The sequence below is a fragment of the Cheilinus undulatus genome, linkage group 15 (genome assembly GCF_018320785.1).
Source record: "Cheilinus undulatus linkage group 15, ASM1832078v1, whole genome shotgun sequence".
NCBI classification, from domain to species: domain Eukaryota; kingdom Metazoa; phylum Chordata; class Actinopteri; order Labriformes; family Labridae; genus Cheilinus; species Cheilinus undulatus.
Genome location: NC_054879.1, coordinates 15,262,125 through 15,284,167, shown reverse-complemented (window position 1 = coordinate 15,284,167; position 22,043 = coordinate 15,262,125). Strand labels below are relative to the sequence as shown.

General features: G+C 39.6%; 1 protein-coding gene across 2 annotated transcripts in view; it reads left to right on the top strand.

The window, feature by feature from the left end:
• Positions 1-22,043, top strand: part of gli2a (GLI family zinc finger 2a) — a 118,420-nt gene that overhangs the window by 27,678 nt on the left and 68,699 nt on the right. For both annotated transcript variants that reach the window (XM_041807687.1, XM_041807686.1), the window contains exon 2: positions 6,077-6,216. In XM_041807687.1, the coding sequence (XP_041663621.1) occupies positions 6,102-6,216 (115 nt within the window). In that variant the 5' untranslated portion in view covers positions 6,077-6,101. The remainder of the gene's footprint in view (positions 1-6,076; positions 6,217-22,043) is intronic.

Genomic DNA, 22,043 nt, shown 5'->3' with positions numbered 1-22,043 from the left:
CCCATCAGGAGGGGCAACATGGGTCTAGCCTGTAGGGAGACACTGGAGAGAGGGGGGAATGCAACAGCTCCAAAGAATTAGGGAAATGTTTAGGAGGGGGGGTCAGGGTGAATTTGGGGCCACTTTTTGGAAAATTAATGACTGAATGATGCATTTTAGTTTCAGATCTAACCATCCACTATGCTGCACCTGCTGATATTGTTTTTTTTGTTTTTGGTGAATGACCCTCACAGGTGTCTGTACCCCAAACCTTTCTTCATCTAAACATTGGCTGGAGGTTCAGAGGCACTCGGAAAGCAAATAGTTGGCATGCAGTAAAAGCACAGAAACAGCCATTAATGCGGTGCCAGATGTTCATCAGACGGTGACGTTAAGGGGAGCCTTCTCAGCTATTTTTAAGGGGCGGCTGCTTGAAAGGCAAACTGTGCTGTTGCTGTGAGCACTGGCATGTTCATGGACACATCTTATCTGGGCCAAGAGGGGCCACCATCAAAAACGAGAGCCCGTTTCTTTGGCCTGTGCTGAATAAGATAAAAGCCCATGAAAGAGCACATTAAATTCTATCACAAAGGTGATGTCAGAGTGACGGAGCTCTCCAAGACCAGACTCAAGGACGTCTTGGCACAAGGAAAAATCAGGAAGCAGATGCAGCCTAAACCTGTTAGTCACCCACCTCTAATCGGCTTACATTGGCTCGTTGACAGGCGACTGGCACCTTCGAAGGGTCGCAGACATGGAGGCTAACGCACACCTCACAATAAAGGATGACATGTTGGATAGCCACATGGAACCAAAAACAGCACTTCACACATTCAGCTTGTGGTTATCAGATCACTGAGCAATTACTTACTACACCAATGACAGAATTATTCCCAGCCCTCAGAATTATTCACATAGTCCTGTATTGGGTAGAACCAACATATTGACCCACTGAAACATCCTAAGTGTGACTGTTATCCTCAGGAATAGATTGTCAGGTTGTCTTTTATGCATCCGTCTGGGCCATCCTTGTCGATGAGATACCTTAAGATTGCTTTGAGGTATTTTCTTTAAAACTGACTTGAATGTCCACTCTGACTCAAGGGTGGATTTGAGGTCTTGCAGGTCAAGTTCATTGAGCCCCATGTTCATCTCCTGCTTATAAGATTTCTGCAAAATGCACAACCAAAGAAGCAACCTTCCTCTTGAGCCACCACTGGGCTTTCACTGTTGAAGAGGCAAATCATTGCCAGGTGGTCTCTTCAGTTTTCTATTATTTTACCATTGCCTAGTTGTAGTGTAGTACTACTTCGGGACAGTGGCTCAAGCTCATCTGAAAAGGCTTACTTCCATATAACAAAAGAGGGAGAAGGTATAGAACAGAACTGTGCTCACTGGTTGGTCAAGCAGTCTGCTTTGACTTTCCAGGGACTTAATTAATGACAATGTGTACTGGACACAATAATTGTAGTTCAAAAGCAAATAATACAAAGTAGCATGAATCTAAATAAAAGGGTGCAACAAGCTTTATGCTATAAAGGAGAAGGCTGGGGTGGAGGAGGTTGAGCTTTGCCAGCAGCAGCCACAATGTGGTGCATCAGCATTAATTGAAGCAGGGATTAGTGACTGCTGGTTGAGAGAAAGAGGTGTCATTGGCTGTGGGAGCTAAGAGGAGTTAATTAGGATCAGCTAGCTGTCAGCTGATCACGGTTGGGTATATAACTACCATGTCCTGCATGAACTAATGCTTAGCTTCATTTAAAAACACTTTCCTTGTAGTGTTGATGTCTTTGAAAACTAAATGTTTTGAAATTTTCAGTTGATGAACTGTATTCATGACAGATGTTTGGCTGGAGAGGGTGAAAAAGGTTGCTTCTTATGCTAAAATTACTGCAGCTGCTAAAGGCTGTATACAACTACTCACACCACAATTAACCCCTTCCCCCCATGACTATCTTTTCCATCATGAAAAGCTTTTCATCTGTACTTCATACAGAGACATAGCTACTGCCTTGCTCTCTTTAAATGATGCTGACTGATCCGAACCATGTACGGTGTGGCACAAACGTTGTGGATTGGAGCTTTTCAAGATGGATATGTCTGATGACAGAGATGCAGTCTGGCAAATCTGTCTGCTTTGCAAGGCTATCTCGCAGTAGGCTATGGCATAAATTTTAGCCTCTGATAGGCTCCACCATCACTAAAGCTAGTCTGTATAGCTCAGATTAGCACTGGAGTTGCCTGTGTCTGTTACCTCATTTTGTCTTGTCACTCTGATTGGCCTGTCATGAATGTGACGGGCAGAGCTTTCGTCCAATCATGCTCAGACATTTTTTGAAAAGTCCTGTCCTTCTCAAACACTTTCTATTGGAGCTTTCCCAGATGAATGTGGAAAATACCCATGCAACAGATTTATAAAACTGTCTGGCTTGTCAGATTATGAACATCCTCATCCATCAGTGAGAAAAGTAGTCATTGTTGTGACTCTGTTGCAGAGATTACTGGGTTATTGTACTTACACAGCATTTATTAGATCTATGTAGCCAAATATCCTGTTGGTTAGCCTTACTTTTATGAGAACTGATGTGAGGATTGTTGTTTTAGGATGTTGTTTTGTCTATTAGGCACAAGTTAAGACATAAACACCAAGTTTTATAAAACTTTGGACTGTGATTGTAAAGTTTTAATTGACTGAGTCCTGTAGTTGCAGACAGGTGTGAGGTTGGAGCTTCATTTTGATGCCCTAAAGCATGCAGATGTTTGAAAACATTTTTGGTTTATTCTCTATTTTTAAAATGGAGAGACATGGCACATGTGAAATATGAGATCACTCCCTCTTATCAAGTCCAGTTGTTGTTAACTCAGAGTTCAGTCAATGTTTTCTCGCGTGTCTGAGAGCAGGTGGAAAGGCGTTGACCACGAGTTTGCTGCAGAGCGTTAAATAACTACTTCCTCCGTGGGCTCAGACGGGGTCTTGTTTGTTCTCGGCAGAGGATGATCTTGTAGGTCCCACCAAGTCAAACAAGTGGCACGCTGCCAAATCATGGAGCCTTTCACACTAACATGAGGAGGTATTGACACAGTGTGTGTGGTTAAAACCACTGCGCCAAGAACCTCTCAGGTTTACAAATGAAACAGAGGAGCAGTGAGAACTCATGACACCAAACTGAGGAACCTGAATGTGCTCTAGACGTTAGCTACACACAAAAAATATGCACAGCTTTGGAGAAAGTGGAGTATAATCATTGTGATACAAGTCAAAATAGGTTACTACTTAAAAATCTTTTTGGTAACTTGATATAAGGTAAACACTGTATACTTGTTTCCTAATTTAAAGCACACTTAACCCCATAGGATAACTGTGATTTATTTTAAAAAAAAGTCCATCCAAATGCTTAAAACAATGAAACTGCTCAACATTTGCAAGGTTTTGTCATACTTCAGACCTTTTTGCTGAATTCTTTTTAGTGCAAATTCCAGTTTGATAGAAGTCATCCTGTCCAAACAACCATCTATTTAGTCTGTCCTATGGTCTGTAAAAGTGTGTCCTAGGGCCAACTTTGGGCCTGATTTGCCCTCCTAAGGGTTTTAAGGTGAATGGCTGAATTCAAGGCTTTTCTAACATCCGATTATTTGTTCAAATAATCCTTGAATATGTGGTATCAATGCAATTATTTACTACTCCTGATAAAGTCAGAGCTCACTTGATCTGAAAATATGAATGTCAAACTTTGTTATCACTGATAAAATCTCAACAGATCAGGTCTAGCACGTGTTCTTACTGGGGCTGTCAGCGTGAACACATTAATTGTGATACACTTAACCCTTTTGGAATGTTTTAATATTAGTCACCAAGCTGCTAAGTGAAAAAAATGTGCTTTTCATACAGTGGCTATAAAAAAAACATATACATAAACATTTTATGATACTGTCATTGAGTTAATTTTTCATCTATAACTGATCTATTCATTGATAGCAGATTTTCATTCATTTTTAAAAGATTTTAACCCTTTAAATGCCCATTTTTGTCATAATGCCACCAAGTTTGTTGATGAAAAAAACATTTTTTTTTTCAATATACTACATGCATTGTGTTCAATCATTACAGCCTGGGATATGTCAATGATTAGTAGCAATACTGATTTTCAAACACTATTATTTTTTCATGTTTAGCTTTTTCTCCATTTGCCAAATATGGTCAAAATGACACCATCTAAGGCAAAAGCCCAGACTGACACCCAGATACAATTAAATGTTCGTATTATGCTTTAATGGAAGTGAGATGAAATATTGCAGTTTGAATGGATTTCAGTGGTCCTTGTTTTGCACTTAACAGCTGGAATGAAAACTTGCTTGTAAATAGTGAATTTTAGACTTTCTGTGTGAGCTGAGCTGTAAATAGCTAGATCAAATGAAAATATAAAATCCTACCAAAATATGTGCCATCAAATATAGCAAATATCAAAAAATGAGAAATGAAAATCGCCTAAAATGAGCATAACCTTTAAGGTCCATAATTACTGCATTTCTATTTCTAATCCCATTTTTCACATGCTCTATTGTCCCCTACAGCTCACTTTGGTTAAGACACTGCAATGTGACTCTGCAGCCACAGAGATTTAAAATAAGTCAAAAGTTCTCTGCATTTTGCTTTGTCCCCTTTTTTCATTTTCAGTCTATAGCAAACTCTTTTTTTCCGTGGTTTATGCCATAATCTTTGATCCACCAAAAATTCCTTATTTTCTTACAAAATAAAATCAGGTCTGTAACCAAACTGGAAGTAAATTTTCCTTCCAAAACAAAAGCGGTTTTAAATGCAAAACTGTGGATATTCAAAAGTCTGATTTTATTGATGTTCCCAGACGGCTATTTTCTTATCTGACTAAGCTTGATTTTAAATTGTGTTTAACTTACTAGACTAGTGTAAAGTGAAGAAATGGTCCTGAAACAGTCAAATTCATCACACTTCATTGTGTCAGTGGGTTTTGATGTGAGGCTGGTATGCTGAGTAGAGTATGGCTAAAGTTAGCAGCTAGCCAGCCTTAGTTTCTCTTTTTCTCTGGCAAGACGATAGCAGCCATTAACTCTACGATGGCAACTTGTGGCATGAGGCTTCATTGCAGATTTAAAGGAGCATTTGACTAAGATTTCAGGCCTGTATTTATTCATAAAAGACAGATTAGTTTAACCGACTCCTTGACAAAAGAAACCAGAATGGCCATCTGAGGCGGCAGACCCACGCCTAAGCAGCGCCACCGAGGAACTCGCGCTCCCATTGATTACTATGGTGTTAAAATTTTGAAGTCAGACAAAAACCGAACGGGTGCGCGGATCATCACCAAACTCTAATTGATTCTTCCCTGTCACTATCGCAATATTCCCTGAAAGTTTGGTGAGGATCCAACTTTCCGTTCTGGAATTATCTTGTACAAAAACAAACAAAGAAACGAACAAACAAAGATACGGAACCCTTTACATAACCCCCTGCTGATTTCATCGGCGTGGGTAATAATAATTAATCATGATTTACTAGAGATTTCATTTCATTTACAAGCTAATTTGATATCTAAATGTAACCATTTATCTGGGTAACTGGGCATATCCCTGATCAATTTATTGTGTTAGTCAAACTGGACTTCTAAGATGCTTGTCTGACTGAAATAGCTCCAAATTGAATTTCTTTAGGCCGGCCTTACACTTCTGAATAATGAGGTCAGAGATCAATTTATTCTCAACTGGACTCATCATGCTCCAAAGTTTCCATGTCAGGCTTTGACTTGAAAGATGACAAACATGTACACAACATAGCAGAAGTCATGTTATAGATATCACCATGAGCTATGGTTGTATGCATTGCACTTGTACCAAAAGAAAAATGAGAGCATGTTCAAAATACAGAGAGCTGTAAAGTTTGTTCATGTTTTCACTTTCAACATAAGTCCGGATTACTGCTTTCTATTTAGCAAGGTCAGCAGAAAGAAGGTCAAACTAGCAGAAAAGGAGCATATCACCGCCATACCAAATGTGGTTTTATCAGAAAATCAGTTCTGCCCCTCAGGTTTTTTATCTAACATTAGATTCTTTTTTTCTTATAAAGGTTGTGACAGAAACTGAAGATCATCATGGAGACATCAGCTCCAACAGCCACTGAGAAGAAGGAGTGTAAGAGTTCAGGTTTGGATGGAAGCAGCTTCTCAGAAATCCCAAAGAAGCCATCGCCCACCACTCTGACCAGAGGTAACGCACTTTTTGAATCCTTTTTTTCTCTTTTAATCGTTTTAGAAGATACAAGAAGGATATAGAGTAGCTTTACAAGTAATAGCTTAAGAGTAATGGCAAACTAATTCAGTGAACTGCAGTAAAACTGGCAGCTCTTTTCATAATGAAAGCTGATACAGTCCTACTGTACGCTGTGTTCATGAACTCTGCAGTGTGGTGAACTGAAATGTTGTGGCCACTCACATAAGTAGCTGGGTGGCACATGAAAGACTCAGACCAAGAGACGGAGGCCATGTTTTTCAGAGATGTCAGAGAATGGCTGATGAAAAAATGTTATAATGAGGTCGAAAGACCTTGTTCTCACCTCCCAAGTGTAAATTTCATGAATTACTAAAAAAGGCTGGCAGAGCAGTGGACAACATGAAGTATCAGAGGCCTTGGATAAAGGCTGGGATGAAGAAAGTACCTTTGAAGTGCTAAGAAGACGTCGTACGACATTGTGGCGTTAGCGGTATTTCTGCTTAATGATGGGCTTGGTGGCCTGCCATGAGAGGAGCTATGAGCATTAATTGTTTAGGGATGCAGGGTGAGAAACTAGGACGAGTCAGAGCACCCTCTCTGGCACCTCCACAAAGAGGACACAAGTCCTTCTAACCAGCAAAGATAAATATAAGATAATATTGTGGATGAATTATTCAGTCATTTACACAGTGAGGACCGTTGTGTGTCATGTAGGCTGTGGGGTTTCATTTCCAAAGTAGTCTGCACCCATCAGAGCTTGTGAGGTAACACAGAGGCTGCAGGATGTGCAAGCTTCTCTCTACAAAGGGGTCATAATTAAAAGATGAGAGCTCATGTTTTCATGAGTGGATGTGTGATGAAAACTCATCATAACGAGGTTTGAGGACCTCGTTGAGGCCTCTGAGGTCTCGGCTGTTATGAATTACTAATAGAGGCTGCTGGTGGACACTTAAACCCCTCAGGAAGACGCTCTGGCATCATCTGAGGGCGGCTGCAGGAACAAACCATTCAAGTAGTTTGACTGTTTAATGAAGGGCCTGGTGGCCTGCCATCGCAGCGCTCACTTCTTCACACAGAGGAGGGTGAAAGTAGGACACTGGTATACCATTAGATAGTTTTAAGGCCTTTGTTTTTGATTACTCTTGCTTTTTATTCAAACTTTTGCTAGAATTACTATGCATGTGGAGACAATAATATGGGACAAATGTGAATAAATCAAGAAGCTGGAACCGGTCTTTGTAAAATGTCACCAACTGGCTTACTTTATGCTCCTCTTTATCCAGCTTGGAGGTGTTTGAAATGGAATTGCAAAGTAGTTTGAACCATGCAGCCAACTTTTTTGTTTACTTATAAATGAAATGCCATAGAATCACTGCTTTATTGTCGTCATACAAACACTGCTGTCCCTCCATGTCTCATATGTTCTGTTTAGGTCCTTTTTAAATGAGTTCTTATTGTTTATTTACTTATTTTTTTTTACTGATTTTCTTACACAGTAAGGAGCATTTGGTTAACAAAGATTATTTGGTTTGGGAGCTATTTTACATTTTGACAGGTCTATATTTTCTTCAAAAAATGTATGAAATGAAATCATAAGGATTTCCATCTCAAAAACCAACTTCTCTTCCTCCATGGCCTGTGGATTGTGCCATCAGTTGTGACTTAATGTTAATATATTAATGAGATTTACAATAAGGAGTTGGTGTATTGTGTTTGAAACTGACCAGATGCTCAGTGCATCCTTGTTCCTTTTGGGTTGATATGATGTAGAGTTGTTCCAAAATCCGATAGTATCGGAAATACGTAAGACTGCTTAAAATACAGGTATTGGTATCGGCAAGTACACTAATTTATGCACCGATTTAATACCATTTGGTTTAACTTTACATTTTGCTTAGTTTAGCCATGCTAAATGTTAGGGCTATAAACTAGAAATCACCTCTTCTTCACTGCCAGAAAACACTGTATGCTACCATTGCTAGAGCAGTGAAGAAGAACCAAAGTCCCACTGCAGCAGCTAAGAATGGAGGCTGCATGACAGTTTTCTCTGATTGTCATCGTTAAAATGCCTACCAGACCACGACAAGAAGTGACAGTTAATTAAAAGTGAAATAACTTTTGAACCATAAATCGTTGCCTCTTACTTGTTTTTGCTCTTGAAGCTAGCCGTTGTGCCTTCCCATTGATCTTTTGCTGTCTCTGAATTACTTACGACAGCATTTCAAGGTAACCTGGAATTCTGGTGACTTTTGAGGACTTTAATGATTAAATCCACATCAGCAAACCCGAAACTGAACGTCTTTTAATCCATTTTAATGCAAGCATAGCATGAATGCTAACGTCATATTGTTTACCCTCTGTGAGGGTGTGTCAGCCAATGGCAGGCTGTTCCTTAATCACGTGATGCTGCCCTAATAGAGCATAATGGAGAGAGCCTGTGATGCAGCAACCTGTGTTATTGTTATTTTAATATCTAGCAGTAATACTCAATAATCAGCAGAAAAACAACTTAAAGGTTGCTATACATTATGATTTTATTTGTTGAGCCATGTTGACATTTGTTGAGTCAAATGTAGGTCTAAAATAATTTTCTAATAATGATAAGTGGACTGGTATTCAATATCGGCCGATACCCATCACCTTGGTATCAGTGTTGGTATCAGGAAGGAAAAAATGGTATTGGAATATCTCTAATATGATATGCTGGTCTTGCATGAGCTGAAAGTGGACTCCACAGGTGTGGCACCTCTGGTCATGTGCCGTAGGCAACCAGAGTTGCAGGCTGTGGAATTGAAAAGATTGACCTGAAAAGTTTTAGTGCTTGATTGCTGTGTAGAGTATGTGTAATTTGTGGGTTATTTTCAGAATTTCATTGAAAGTATTAATACATTGTTATTAATGCCAGGACAGGCTATGAGTGAGTCACAATTAATTTAACAAAAACAAGCAAATCTATGTAAAGTAGATATCTAACATCCCGATATAGCTGGAATAGAATGGTACTTGTTTCAAAAGCAGGTGTTACACTGTGACTTTTGCAGTCCAATTAGGCTCTTTTGAAAAATTGTGAATTTTTGACTATTTTGGGGTCTCTCCTAATCAGTGTTATTTACTAGAATAGTATCAAAATATTAAGAGGGGGGTTTAAAAGTGTCTGATTTGAATAAGAGTGGTCTGAAAACTCAATACTGTAACCTTAGCAGAAACATCCTGTGAACATCTTGTTCAACCTAATCCTCCGTGTCAGCTGGCCTAAACTCTTAACTGGTTTCATGAGAGCTCACTTTGCTTGAGTTTCATGCAGACTTGCCTTTCCTTGTCTAGCCTGTCTCCAACTGTTGAGACATAATAGAAGTGAGTCTGGCCCACTAATTCAAAGAGTTTTTCAGGGTCAAAGAGGAAGTCGAGAAAAGCTAGATGCTGTGGTGTAAAAACCCAGGTCCATTTGAGTCCGTATGATAGGAATCAGGCATCTTTCTTCAAGCCTTGTTAATGGTTTTAAATGGGCACCCACATTTTGTGTGACAGCCTGCATCTGTCTCGCAGCCACAAGGCGTGCTTCCACAAGCTCGGCCCTTGCAACCCGACCCCAAAGCTCTTGGATTTATGAGTCTGTGTCGGCTTGTGCTTCACCATGTCACAGTAACATGTGTTCAGATTAGGTGCTACCAGGACCGTAAAACATCTCACGGTTTCAAAGGAATACCTGTGATTGATGCAGCCCCCCTCCTCTCATTCACACCAAAGACTAACATGGATGCTCAAATTGGATCAGAAGAAGAACAGTTCAAACAAAAATCTGCCAGCTTGTTGTTTTACAGCCTTATTTTATGCTGTGAAAGTTTGAAGACAAGATTTTTTCCATCATTTCTCACTTTGTTGTTGACTGTACGAGGCCAGTGGAGCAGACGAGCTCAGAAACGGTGATTATTTCTCTGAACAAGTGTGTTGTGTTCATCTTTTTGAAGTTTGGCTGTAGGTTGGAAACTCCTGACAGTTGTTGATGTTCTTCAGCATACAAAAACACTCAGGTATTCACAGCTGTGGTGATGGATTGCAAAAGGATGCCAGTAAAAATATGTCCTCACTTTTTTCAGCACCTGTGTTTTGCGTAATGCATTATGAAGTAATCTCTGGATTTATTTGTTGTTGTTGTTGTAATGAGTGACATAATGCATTAATAGTGCCATGTAAGCATATAGTTAATTTTTCATAAAACACATCTGTTACTGGAATAATATTGCAATATTTACCTTTTGCCACCAAAACAACTAAAATCCCGGAAACATGTGCACGGTTTCTGTTTCTCTCTGACTTCTGGGCAGGTAGCTGTATGCAGCTGCAGACAACAAAACAATTCTTCAGATGTCCATGCAGAAATCTGACGATATACATACGGTAGATGAGCTGCAAGATATCATTCACAATGAATAAAAAACATAATTGCAGGGTTTTTTTTTTTTCAAATCATCATTAAATATTTCATTTCATGTTCATGCAATTAAAAAGCCCTGGAAAAAAAAACACAGCCAGGAGACTTGACCTACAAGTCATGTCTTTATCATTTATTTTTTTCTGATGGACTGAACCGGTGTCATGGTTTAACTGCCATTGGATTGACTGGTGCTACTCTGTTAAATATTCTACTACAGCCCCTCCACATTATATGGATTTATCAGCATTTTGTGAAACATTATTGTGTCTATAGGAAAGAGATTTATGGAGACACAAAATCTTTTTTAAAAGCAAATAACAGTAACCAAAATTTAGGTTGTTTGCAGTCATGTGATCCTGATAAAGTGTGAATGTCTTATGGGGGCCAGGAAGTGAGGAATGAATGGGAACAAAGGGAAGTTAGCACTTTAAAGCTCTAAATGAACCTCAATGCTGCAAAATCATCAGAAAATATCTACAAACATAGAATATGATCCTTACACTTTATAGAAAGTTTTTTTTGTTTGTTTTTGTGTTTTGTTTTGTTTTTTTACCACAGTTTAGATGATTTACCTGGCCTGGACATGATCAGTATCACCAGTTTTTCAGTCCTGTAGGCCTCAGTGTGTTGTCAAGACAGATAAAGAAGACAAGAGTCATCAGGAGTCTTGTATGTAGCTATAGGCTAGATGAGGGGAAGTAACTGAGTAATGATGTGAACGAACAAGCCTGTTCCTCGAATTGGCTCCTTAATGTCAACCACGGTATCGAGCTCTGGTTTGAGTGCCAGTTTTCTTTCCTTCTTTTTTGTTTTTTTTTTAAAACACATTTAAAAATCCAAACTGGTACCAAATAAAGAGCTGATTGGGAGCAAAATGACCAGCTCTTATCACTGAGCTGAACCACATGGTCCACATCTCCAAAAGGAGCGACACTGAGTGTCTTCTTATGCAGAGATCACTTCCTGCCCCCCATCTGAAGTTCCCTGCTGTAATGTAAAGTCATCTGCAGATGCCTCATCACAAACGATGGTGGCGTGTTAAGGCTCATTCATGCTCTACATTTGAACTGCACATGGATACAGAAGACCTGTCTGCAATCGGCTTTCATTTTGTCCATTTTTCGTCCATTCTCTGGAAGCTTACGGATACAAACCAAATGTACCAATACCGCCGCTAATCATGGGGCAGTGTTGAGCAATGCGGCCAACCATTCAACCTAAAGTAGCAAGCACAACTAAGAAGAAACAAAAGAAAAAAAAAAGCAGAACTAGATTGAGTTTTCTGACAAAAAAATCAATGAAAAATGAGCGAGTTGTTATAAAATACAAAAATATCAATGCTGTTAGCTCACCTGGGTATAAAGAGAGTCAGCTAGAAGAGCACAGCTGAGCAGAGGATGGGACGTTCTTTCTTCAGTCTAGAAGAATACAGCATCAAATCAACTGTCCATGTTTTCCTCGTGGTCATTGGTTGGCCTCATGCTATACCTGGTAGATGGATGAAGGAGAGAAATGTGGTATAATTGGTCTTGCAGGGAGAAGAGCGAGGCTCTGCGATAACAAGCGGTGTGTTAATCACAGCCATCATGGCTAAGTCTTGAAGGGTCTCCACCAAGGTCTCACAACTGCCCATGGAGTCTTTCTCTGGAGGGTGCTCTGAAGCAGGTCACGGCCCCCCCGGCAGAGAAAAATGTCCCTGAAGAAAATAGAGCCCCGCCTCTCCCTGTCCGCAGGCCTACTCCAAAGGGACAGCCACTAATCTTCCTGAGAAAGAGATTTCTGCCTTTCTTTCTATGCTTCTAAATGAGGCTCTTACGCTGCCGTGGTTCCGCATACTGGGTAGGAGCTGAAGGAGGGGTTCTGTGGGGGCTCAGCAGTCAGGGTTATGCAGGGATGACGGCATTCATGCCAGACCCCTGTGCCCTGTTGTGGTTTAACTCCTTGGCCTTCCAACTCAGTTGAAAGGATCAGAGAATTTACCTCTTGATGCCTTAAGTACTCTGTCCACTGAGGGAAAATGATGCATTAAGTGTGCACTGCAACGCAACTTTTTCTCATTTTCCTATTTAAAGAAAGCTCAGGTTACAAGTATGTAAATACAAGAAAAAAACTCCCCAGGCTCCTCAAGCCTCCAAACATGTCATAGACTTTACTTTTAAGACATATCTTCAGTGTTTCTTTGAAAGAATGAGCTCTATCAGGTGTCATCTACAGTAAAATTTTATAAAAGCATATCAATAATGCCTTTACTGATACTTGAGAAGATCTTCAGGCAACAAGCTTACAGGAAGGCTTATTGACTAAATCTCAGTTCTGTTTATTTTCCTGTCAGGGTCTATACACAGAGACACACTATCAGGAACTCACCGCTGTCCCAGAATGACTTAACAGAGACTGATACTGTTTCTCTCCCGGAATGACAGTTTTTTTCTGTCTTTTTATGCCGCTGTACTTGTAGCTTTGTCTGTTACATCTGCAGGGTCAGTTACAGCTACATATTCACACCTGTAGTAATATAGGTGTGTAGTAATATAGTCCAATCATAATTGCAATCACGATGTCAGGCTGTACAATTATGTAATCGTATCAAACACTGCAATTGTTTTCGAGGCTTCATAGAAGTACTTTTTAGTTAAAGAAAATGAGAATCTTTAATTTTTTTGGAAAATATGTTGTTATAAGGATAGCAATACTGTAAAAACAATGTATGTTTTAAATGCTACTTGATATTTTTGTTTTAAGTTGAGAAACTGTCATTTCTCTGCATTTTCCTTGATAACCAAGCAAGTATGCTCATGATACTATTTATGTATTTTATTGTTATCGTAATTGCAAATTGCAGTATTATCTAGTATAACTGCAGTTGCACCCAATGGTGCAGCACTACTGGGACAGGTTGTTTATTCTGTACCAGGGTTTGATAGAAAGCTTTCACATCAGTGTAAATCAACAATACCAACTTGACAAATGAACTACTTTCTAAGCAAACCAAACATTTTCAGAGTGAAAACACCCTTAGTCTGTCTTCTCTTTGTCTCATCTGGAGAGTCGTTGAGCTCACTGGCTGGTAAATACTGGATTTAGGGATTAGATATGCTAAATAAAAGCCTAAAGAGGACTTGTTCTTGTTTTTTTATTTCCCTTTTTCTAAGCCTAGTACTCACTGAAGTTGCTGCCTTTATCATCACAGAAGGTCTGGCCTACATAATAAAAGAAGAGCACTGCAGTTGGCCTCCCCCCAAGTGATTGGTAGCGATTGTTCACAAGGGTTTTGAAGCATAATTCACTCTACATACATGTATTATCTGTGCTTTTACATTTTATTTAAAACTGAATTAAACATAAGATCCCTGGGCTCTTTTTTATGTTTACTTGTAATAAGTAAGCAAAGGAAGTGGTTGGAAATCCAACCATGGAGTTCAGAGGAATTTTTAACACATTGAAAGCACTATGGAGACTTGTCTTCCTCGTTTTTCAAAAGGAATTACTCAGAACAAATGTTTATTTTAGTGAATACTTAGAGGGCAGTCATAAAGGCAAATATTAAGCATCCTTATCTGAGCCAGTGCCTGTAGTATATTGACTGGATGTTGTAGTCAGAGCCTTTGGCAGGTCTCTAATGTGGTAATGAAACATAAATCATGCTCAAATGAGAGGACATTTCTGATTTTGGTTGTTCCTTTGGAACGCGTTGCTTTCGCTTCAAAGCCTCCAGAGTTTAGAAAGCAAAGCGGTACGCTGTGGGCAATGTCTGCGAATATAAATCTCTCTGTACCAGAGGCGTCTGCACACACAGAGCCCAAAGACAACATGTTACATTCCTGGACGTTTACAAGCAGCCGGAGAGAAGGTGGAGGCAATATATGGATGCTTTGGGGGATTAACCACCACCCCGTTAGCCTGCTTTCTTTCCCCATCCCTCTGGAATCGCCTTCTTCCTTTGCTTGTGCTAGGGCTGGGAAATATTTCAGGTTTTCAAGATATATACATACAGTATATTTTTTAGTGTATTTTGTCTTCAGCTGTCCCATCTAAATAGAGGCAAAAAGCCCCAATAAATGATCCTAAAAAAGAAGATGTTGCAAAAATATTTATGCATTTTAGACAGTACTTTTTTCCTGTTGGTTAGAATATGACTGAAGATCATTAAGTTCGTGTACTTCTAGGTCCAAATAATTATTGAAACAATGCAGATATGATCATTTTGAAACACACGGCTTAGGTTGTTTGCACACGACACCATGTTACAGTGAAGATCTCCAGTCTGGGGGCAGGATGAGATTTCTGCGTAAAGAAGTGCCATCAAAATGCCAGAATGCTCTGCAAAGTCTTCATATTGTGGAGATAAATTTTGAAATTTGGAGTCTTGAAAGTGGTGACAAATTAAATAATACAAACATGATACACAAATTTTACCTTGAAGTTGTTTTTTTCATCTTTTTGAACTCTGAAATAAAATTGATTTCAAACATGTAATTTTAAAAATAAAAAATATATATTTTATTTTATTATTATTTTTTTTTTTTTGGCAGACAGGTAGAAATGTACAATACTGTCCCTGGCTTAACTTCTAACTCTAATAGCAGGTGCAGCTGCACAAACAATTTGAGATGCCTGGCTGCATTGTTTACATCTGTATTGCAATGGCAGTAGAGTGGAAATAAGTGGTTTTAATGCTAGTCAATGGGGCAAAAAAGGGTCCCAGGGGGAAGACTGTCAGTTTGTGTCTACACAGTGGAAAATTCTGTTAACACTGTGGATGCTAAAATTCCAAAATTCATGAAAAATGAACATCTTTGACAGAAATTTTCATTTTAGCATAAGAACAGCCAAAATTAGAGCGAAAAATACAATTGTAAGGCCCTAAAGGGTTGTAGGCGGACCTGAGGGTTAAAGGTTAATGGACTTGAGCGTGTAGATTTATCTGACTCATCTACTTGTTTGGCCAATTAGTTAACCTGTGGGGAAAGAATTTCTTTTTGTAAATTGTAGGGATTAAACTCAATGTATGTAGAAGTTTTCTGATGATAACTGCACTCTGCATGTCCGGAGCTTTGCAGAATCAATGGGAATACAGCTTTCCTGTATTCCCAGTGATTCCTAACCATTTTTTTCTCACTTTCTTCCCTCCAATCTAGCTTTCTTGCATCAACAGCATCCCAAGACTACAAAAACGTATTTCCTAACCTATTTCAGAGAATAGAAAATTTGAATAAACTCTACAGAAAATTTGCCAGTGTTTTTGTATGGTTTAGACAAGTTGCCTCCAACTGATATGGCCTCAGGGACCATCACCAACTCCTTAATGTGAAATATGGACTAAAATTTCTATATTTTTCAACCAATCAGATTGATGCAATGAAATGTGTGCAGTGTGGGCCTCAGATAATAGAAAACAAGCATGTTAAGAAGTGCTTCAAGGACTTTTGACACTATTTTGTCAGAGGCATACCTGGCCCACTGAAAGTATTGTTCAGTATTGTTTTATTTGTACTAAAAATCTTATCATGGTTTATAATTCCAGTGTTTTGACAAACATTTTTTAATAACTGTAAAAATAGACTGTGTATAGCCATTTGAATCAAAAATATCTAAATCTCATTTTTGGTCCCTAATGCACAGCCCTATCCAGGGCTCTTCTCTTCTTTTGGTTTTTCATCCTCTCTTAAACACAGAGCTTTTTCCCAGCATGCAGAGTGTAATCCATGCCCCTGCTCCTAACACACTTCCTGCCCGTTTTGTTTGCCGGACTGATGGGAATCAGCCCAACATGGTGCCTCGCTCTCTCCTCTTCTTTAAGGTGTCGCCTCAGGCAACCGCTTTCTTTTGATGGGAAGACGCAGCAGGTTATTAAAGAACTTGTTGAAAGAGCATTTCTGTGCTTTTAACTCTCAATCTCCCTAACCCAGCCTAACCCTCGTTGTCCATCAGAGCCGAGCCACCAGTTAGCCAGATCCAGCTACTTTCCTCCGCTAATGTAGCCCTAACACTCACAGTTCAAGTGAAGCAAAATAAACGTCTGAGGAGTTTAGACGTGGTAAAACAAAAATGTGTGCTAGCTGTAAACACGGGCGGGAGGCGCTTGTGTAAACAGGCCCGGTTCCTATGGCTGAGTTGGTCTAGAGGCGGACAGTTTGTGGTCGGGCTCTTCCGGTTCGTACCCCCCTGCACATACACAAACACACAGCACCCCCTCCGCCTGCAGACACAGCTGTGGTCCGCCTTCAGAGAAACGCTGCTGGAGGAAGTGGATTAATCACTGCAGTGCAAAAAAGCTAACTCAGCCGTGATGTGAAGAGCATGTCTGCAGCTCCTCAGTCAGGAATATAGAAAAGTATATACACCTGGAAAAAGTTTGCATCAACAAATGTTCCTCCAGGGAGCATTTTAATCATTTTATTAGATGCTTCAGACTTCAAGGCCCCCGCCAGACACGGCTGTGCCTAACTGGAGTATCTTTCAATTAATACTACCTGGTGAAATCGTGCCGCAGAAAACAAGAGAGGGAAATAGATTTATCACCATCAGTGAAATTCCTGCTGCTTCTTGTTATTACAGATCCAAAGAGTCACTGCTGCTGCTGCTCTGCACGCTCTGCTAATATTTAGCAATTAGCCTGATCACTGTGAGCTCTGGGGCATGGTCTCATAGAACAAGATTTGTTCTTACAAATCACCTGCCAACCAGCCAAGGGGGGAAATGGTTAAAAGTTTGAAACAAAACGGTCACAGACAGACACCACACCATCCTGCCCTGTCAGCGGCTGGGTTTGCAGCAGAGGCGGAGGAATTCCATAAACATTTATGAAACAATAAACTTTTACAACGCAGTCACATCCCTCAGGAGGAGGGAATCTTTTTCCAGACGGAGTTTTGCAGCCATGACACTGGCCATTCATGATGGCATCAATCCAAGGACAGACCAGTGGCAGTAAACCCTGCAACCAGCAAAATAAGCAGAAGAGATTGCTTTAGTAAATGCAATGGAAGGACTTTTGACAAACAAAAATTCATCAGGCTGTAATTCAGTGGCAACAGGAACATTTCCTAAAAACAAGCAGAGAGAGGGAAAAATTATAGTTAAGTTTTTTTTTAAATCTGAAACAAAATTTGCAGACCAATCAGCGACATTTAAGGAGAACAAGGTGGCGGCTACAGGTGTGGATTAGTTTTACTGTAAGCTGGTAAATAATGGTGGCCTGAATAAAACCACTCTCATCAAAACAACAACAAAAAAATGAATTTTATTTATTTATGCTGCAGTACAACGTTGCCTTTTTCAAAATGCAAACCCATTTTCTGAAAACAGATTTACCTTTTTTTGGTTATTTTAACAATGTGGATTGGCATGCTAACCTAAACCATTTGTACAGTAATATCTGACTTCATAAATAAGCCAGGATGTGCACAAGCATCAGGATTCTGCAATATAATGTAAAAGAAATTGACACCTTTAAGGGGAAAAAATATTTCATAATCAAAAAGAAAGGCAAAATTGGGGGAAAAGGGTTGAAAGCAGCAAAATGGCTAAACATGGCAAAATATCTGGCTGAATTTGGCAAAGTGGGCAGTCAAAACAGGAAAAGAAGGTGTTAAAAAGGGGCAAAAATGGGTTAAAGTTGCAAGAATTGGCAGAAATAAGTGGTGTAAAGTCTTAAGAGTGGCAAAAATGGGTGGGAAACATGGTGAAAAGCAGTTAAAAAGTGGCACAAATAGGTGGTAAAAATAGTGAAAAGCAGTTCGCAAAAATAGCAAAAATTGGCTATTAGCAGCAAAACAATAGGTGTTAAAATTGTAAAAAGCGGTTAAAAAGTGGCAAAATGGGTTAAAATTGGCAAAACAGAGTGTCAAAGGTGGAAGATGGGTTGAAAGTGGCAAAAAACTTAAAAGTGGTGAAAAATGGCTTCATGTGGAAACAAATTAGGCAAAATTGGCAGAAACAGTGATGACAAGGAGTTAAAAAGTGGCATGCATGAATAATTTGAACATCAGAACCCAATAATAGCTTGACACTCTTTTCAGCTCCAAAATGAGGTAACTGTTAGCCAGGATGCTAGCACCAATGTTACTGATCCAACAAACATGCATTGATATCATCAATAAATCACAGCTGGGGAGGACCCATTCACTGGGTTTTTCGGGGGTCCAGCCAATTCTCAAAATCAAACTGTTAACCAGCACTGCTGGTTGTAATGTGATCCATGGCAACGTGGGTTTAAAAACACTTTTATTCTAGTGAATTTGGGAGCGGCACCTGACCGCCTGATCCTATGATCCTAGTGGACTGCTCCCTACATCATTATGCTCTGATTGGCCTGTAAGGAATGTGCCAGAGCGTTCATCTAGTCACCCTCAGAGGATTTTTTGTCATGTCAATCCTGTGTGAAGTGCAGCTAAGACAGAACCAGTGGCAGTCAGCAAAAGCACACACATATGTACTAAAATTGCAATTGATATGCTGTTTTTATACATACAAGTACTAACAAAATCTAGTTCTGAGACTCTGCTGAAGAGGTATGAGTTTTCTTTTTAACATGCTGTTTTTTAAATGAAAATGTAGCCGTCCAAACATATCATGGAATTCTGACATCCAACATAATATATGTTGTTGTAAGTTTCTTTATGATTTTTTTACTCTTATGACAAGTAAACAAAACAATAAAGTTTGACCCTCCAACCAGCGGCATTCAAGGTCAATCGCCCATTCTCGGATGTTAACTCAAATATCTTTAACCTCTTCTCTTTAAAAATAAATCCAAACCTCTGATCCCAGTTTTGTTATGTGAACATATAATTACACTCCTTGGTGCACACTTCCCTTCAGCTTCATTACGTATGTTCATAGGCAGCTGTCTAATAAACAGTCTAAGAATGAAAAGGCTTGGCTGAATGAGCGCCTGTGTGTGTTAGCATAGCGTGTAAGCCTGTTGTGTTTTGTTTGCCAGGTGATTTCCCCGACAGTGTTAGCTAAGCTGAAGAATTCTTGGCTCCAGCTTCAAAGAAGCAGCAGGGTCGTCCCCTGGCAGCGGCGGATTCAGACATGTTCACTGTCGACATGAATGTGACGCGCATGAAACCGCAAAAGAACACGGCATGACCATCACCGTCAAACGTTTATGTCCAGTGATTTATAGACCATCAGAAAGACATGTAGAGAGCAGTGTAAATACTTCAGCTGGACTAAAAATCAGCATTTATTCTCTCTTCCTGTTTTCACATTTACAAAGTAAAATATTAGACATAGAAATGAAAGACATAGAAATTAGTGGTCATTTTTACATCACAGATGGATTCAAGTGAAGAAAGATCTTTTTTTTCTCTCTCTCTCTGATTTTTCTTTTTATTATTTTTATAATTGAGACCAAAACAAACAGGGCATATCAGGACACAGAGCTCTGGGGAAATATATCTGTGTTTAATTACAATTACAGATTAAAAAATACAACAAAAAGTGGGATTGGGATTTATTTTTTCTATGTGAAGAATATTGTGATATAAAGAAATAATGGCTGTTGACATTAAGGTGTTAATTGTGATGTAATTAATGTCCAGAAACAGCACATTCAATTTTTCAAATTACTTATTGCGACCGTAATAGAAATTTTTAAAAACTGAATGGTATTAAAAGGGCGTAGGATCTCTTACAGGTTAAGCTTATGTTTTAGGGCTGCAGGTGGATACCCCCTCAAAAAATGAGATGATGCATCTCAAGGGGCTACCCTTGAAATAAACATTAAACAATCAAACAATACTACTCACCTCAGCATTGTCCTGCTCTCACAATGATGTAAAATAAGTCCATCACCGCTTCTTAATGTGTTATTTCACATTTTTTTCCTTTTTTTTTAAAGAAGCTCACTGTCAGCACAGTGGACAAGTGAAAAGGAATGTGCACCATGTGATAGCAAGTATTTCACTTTTTATCTCCCATTTAATTTTTTTTTCTATCCATAGCAAGTTCTTTTTTCCCATGTTTAAGCTAGTGGTGTTACTTGCCATTTACCATGGGTACCTTATTTTCATGCAAAATAAAAGCAGAGTTTTTCCCAAAACTTGAAGTAGTTCTAGCTTCTGTTAGTTGTCTTAAACTGAATGTGTTGATGCTGTCCCTGTTTTGACTAATTCTAGGCTTTCAAGCCAGCAAACAAAAGTTGTCATCAACAGGTACTAGGCTGCCTTATTGTTAGGATACTGCACTGGTTTATTTGGTTGGATGTGGCTATGAGAGATAACATCATAAGTACTGCATATTTATACTTCTAACCAACATGCACAATCCTTCAGAAAGCTCCACCATTTTGCAAAATGTTCTTCTTTGTCTTTTGTATCTTTGGCTTTATTGTTGGCTATATTGCTCAACACTCCCCTCCATGATTTTCATTGATATTACAACATTCAGTCCAAATTTGCATTCTTCCAAAAAATGTGTAGAAATAAGCTGGAAATGAAGGCACAGTAGAGGCAGCAGGATCTCTCTATTTGTATGCATAGCAAACACGAGGCATAAGTTAGTCTTACTGGTCACTTTTTCTTCTTTTATGATAAGTGCATCATTAGTATTGCAGCATGGAAGGGTATGTTAACTGCTAAAGTGTGCATGGTTTCGCAGAAGTGCAGTGCACATTCTCAAAGTGTTAGCTTTGGCGAAACAGGTTTGAGATGCTTAAGCGATAAAGGTACTATAAATCCTCTTTATTCAGCAGCGTTGTAGTCTTAAGAGAAAATCTGGCCCATCTGAAATTCCCACGGAACAAAGAGGGAGGCAGGGCGGCAAGGAGGGGGATGACGGAAAGGACGGGGGAGAAAGAGAGAGAGAGAGAGGGTACTCAGCTGAAGAGGGGGTATTGTTTACATATCAAGACACTTCCTCTGGCTCCCAGGAAAAGCAGTAATTTACCTTGCAAGGTTTTACAGTCTAATTTCTCCATTGTGCAGGGGGATAACCCCTTAATTATTGAGGAGGAAGTAGCCTTAAGCCCCGGACAGAGGGTGAGAGCCTCAGCCGGAGAGCCTCTCACAAAGAACCCCCGGCCTCAATCTGGATTTCTCACTCCATCTTTGCTGTGGCCATTTTGCCTGTTCATTAGCACTTGTGGGGTGCTTGGACACTTGCCAATTAGCGCTCTACTCCTCGTCATATTTCCTCGCGTGAAGCTAGGCCAGCTCCACAAGTGGAGACTTCTAGGCGTCTGCGCCCGAAGTATAGAGGGGGGGCTGGAGGTTGGCACAAGCTGCCAAACCCCTGGGGACCCGTACCCTTTACAAGCTGGAAATCACTTCATAAAATCATCCCTCGTCTTGGAACATTTAATGCTAAAGCCATCTCGTAACAACACTGGTGATTAACATCCAGACTGGGTACTTGCACAGAAAGCCATGATGACAGACAT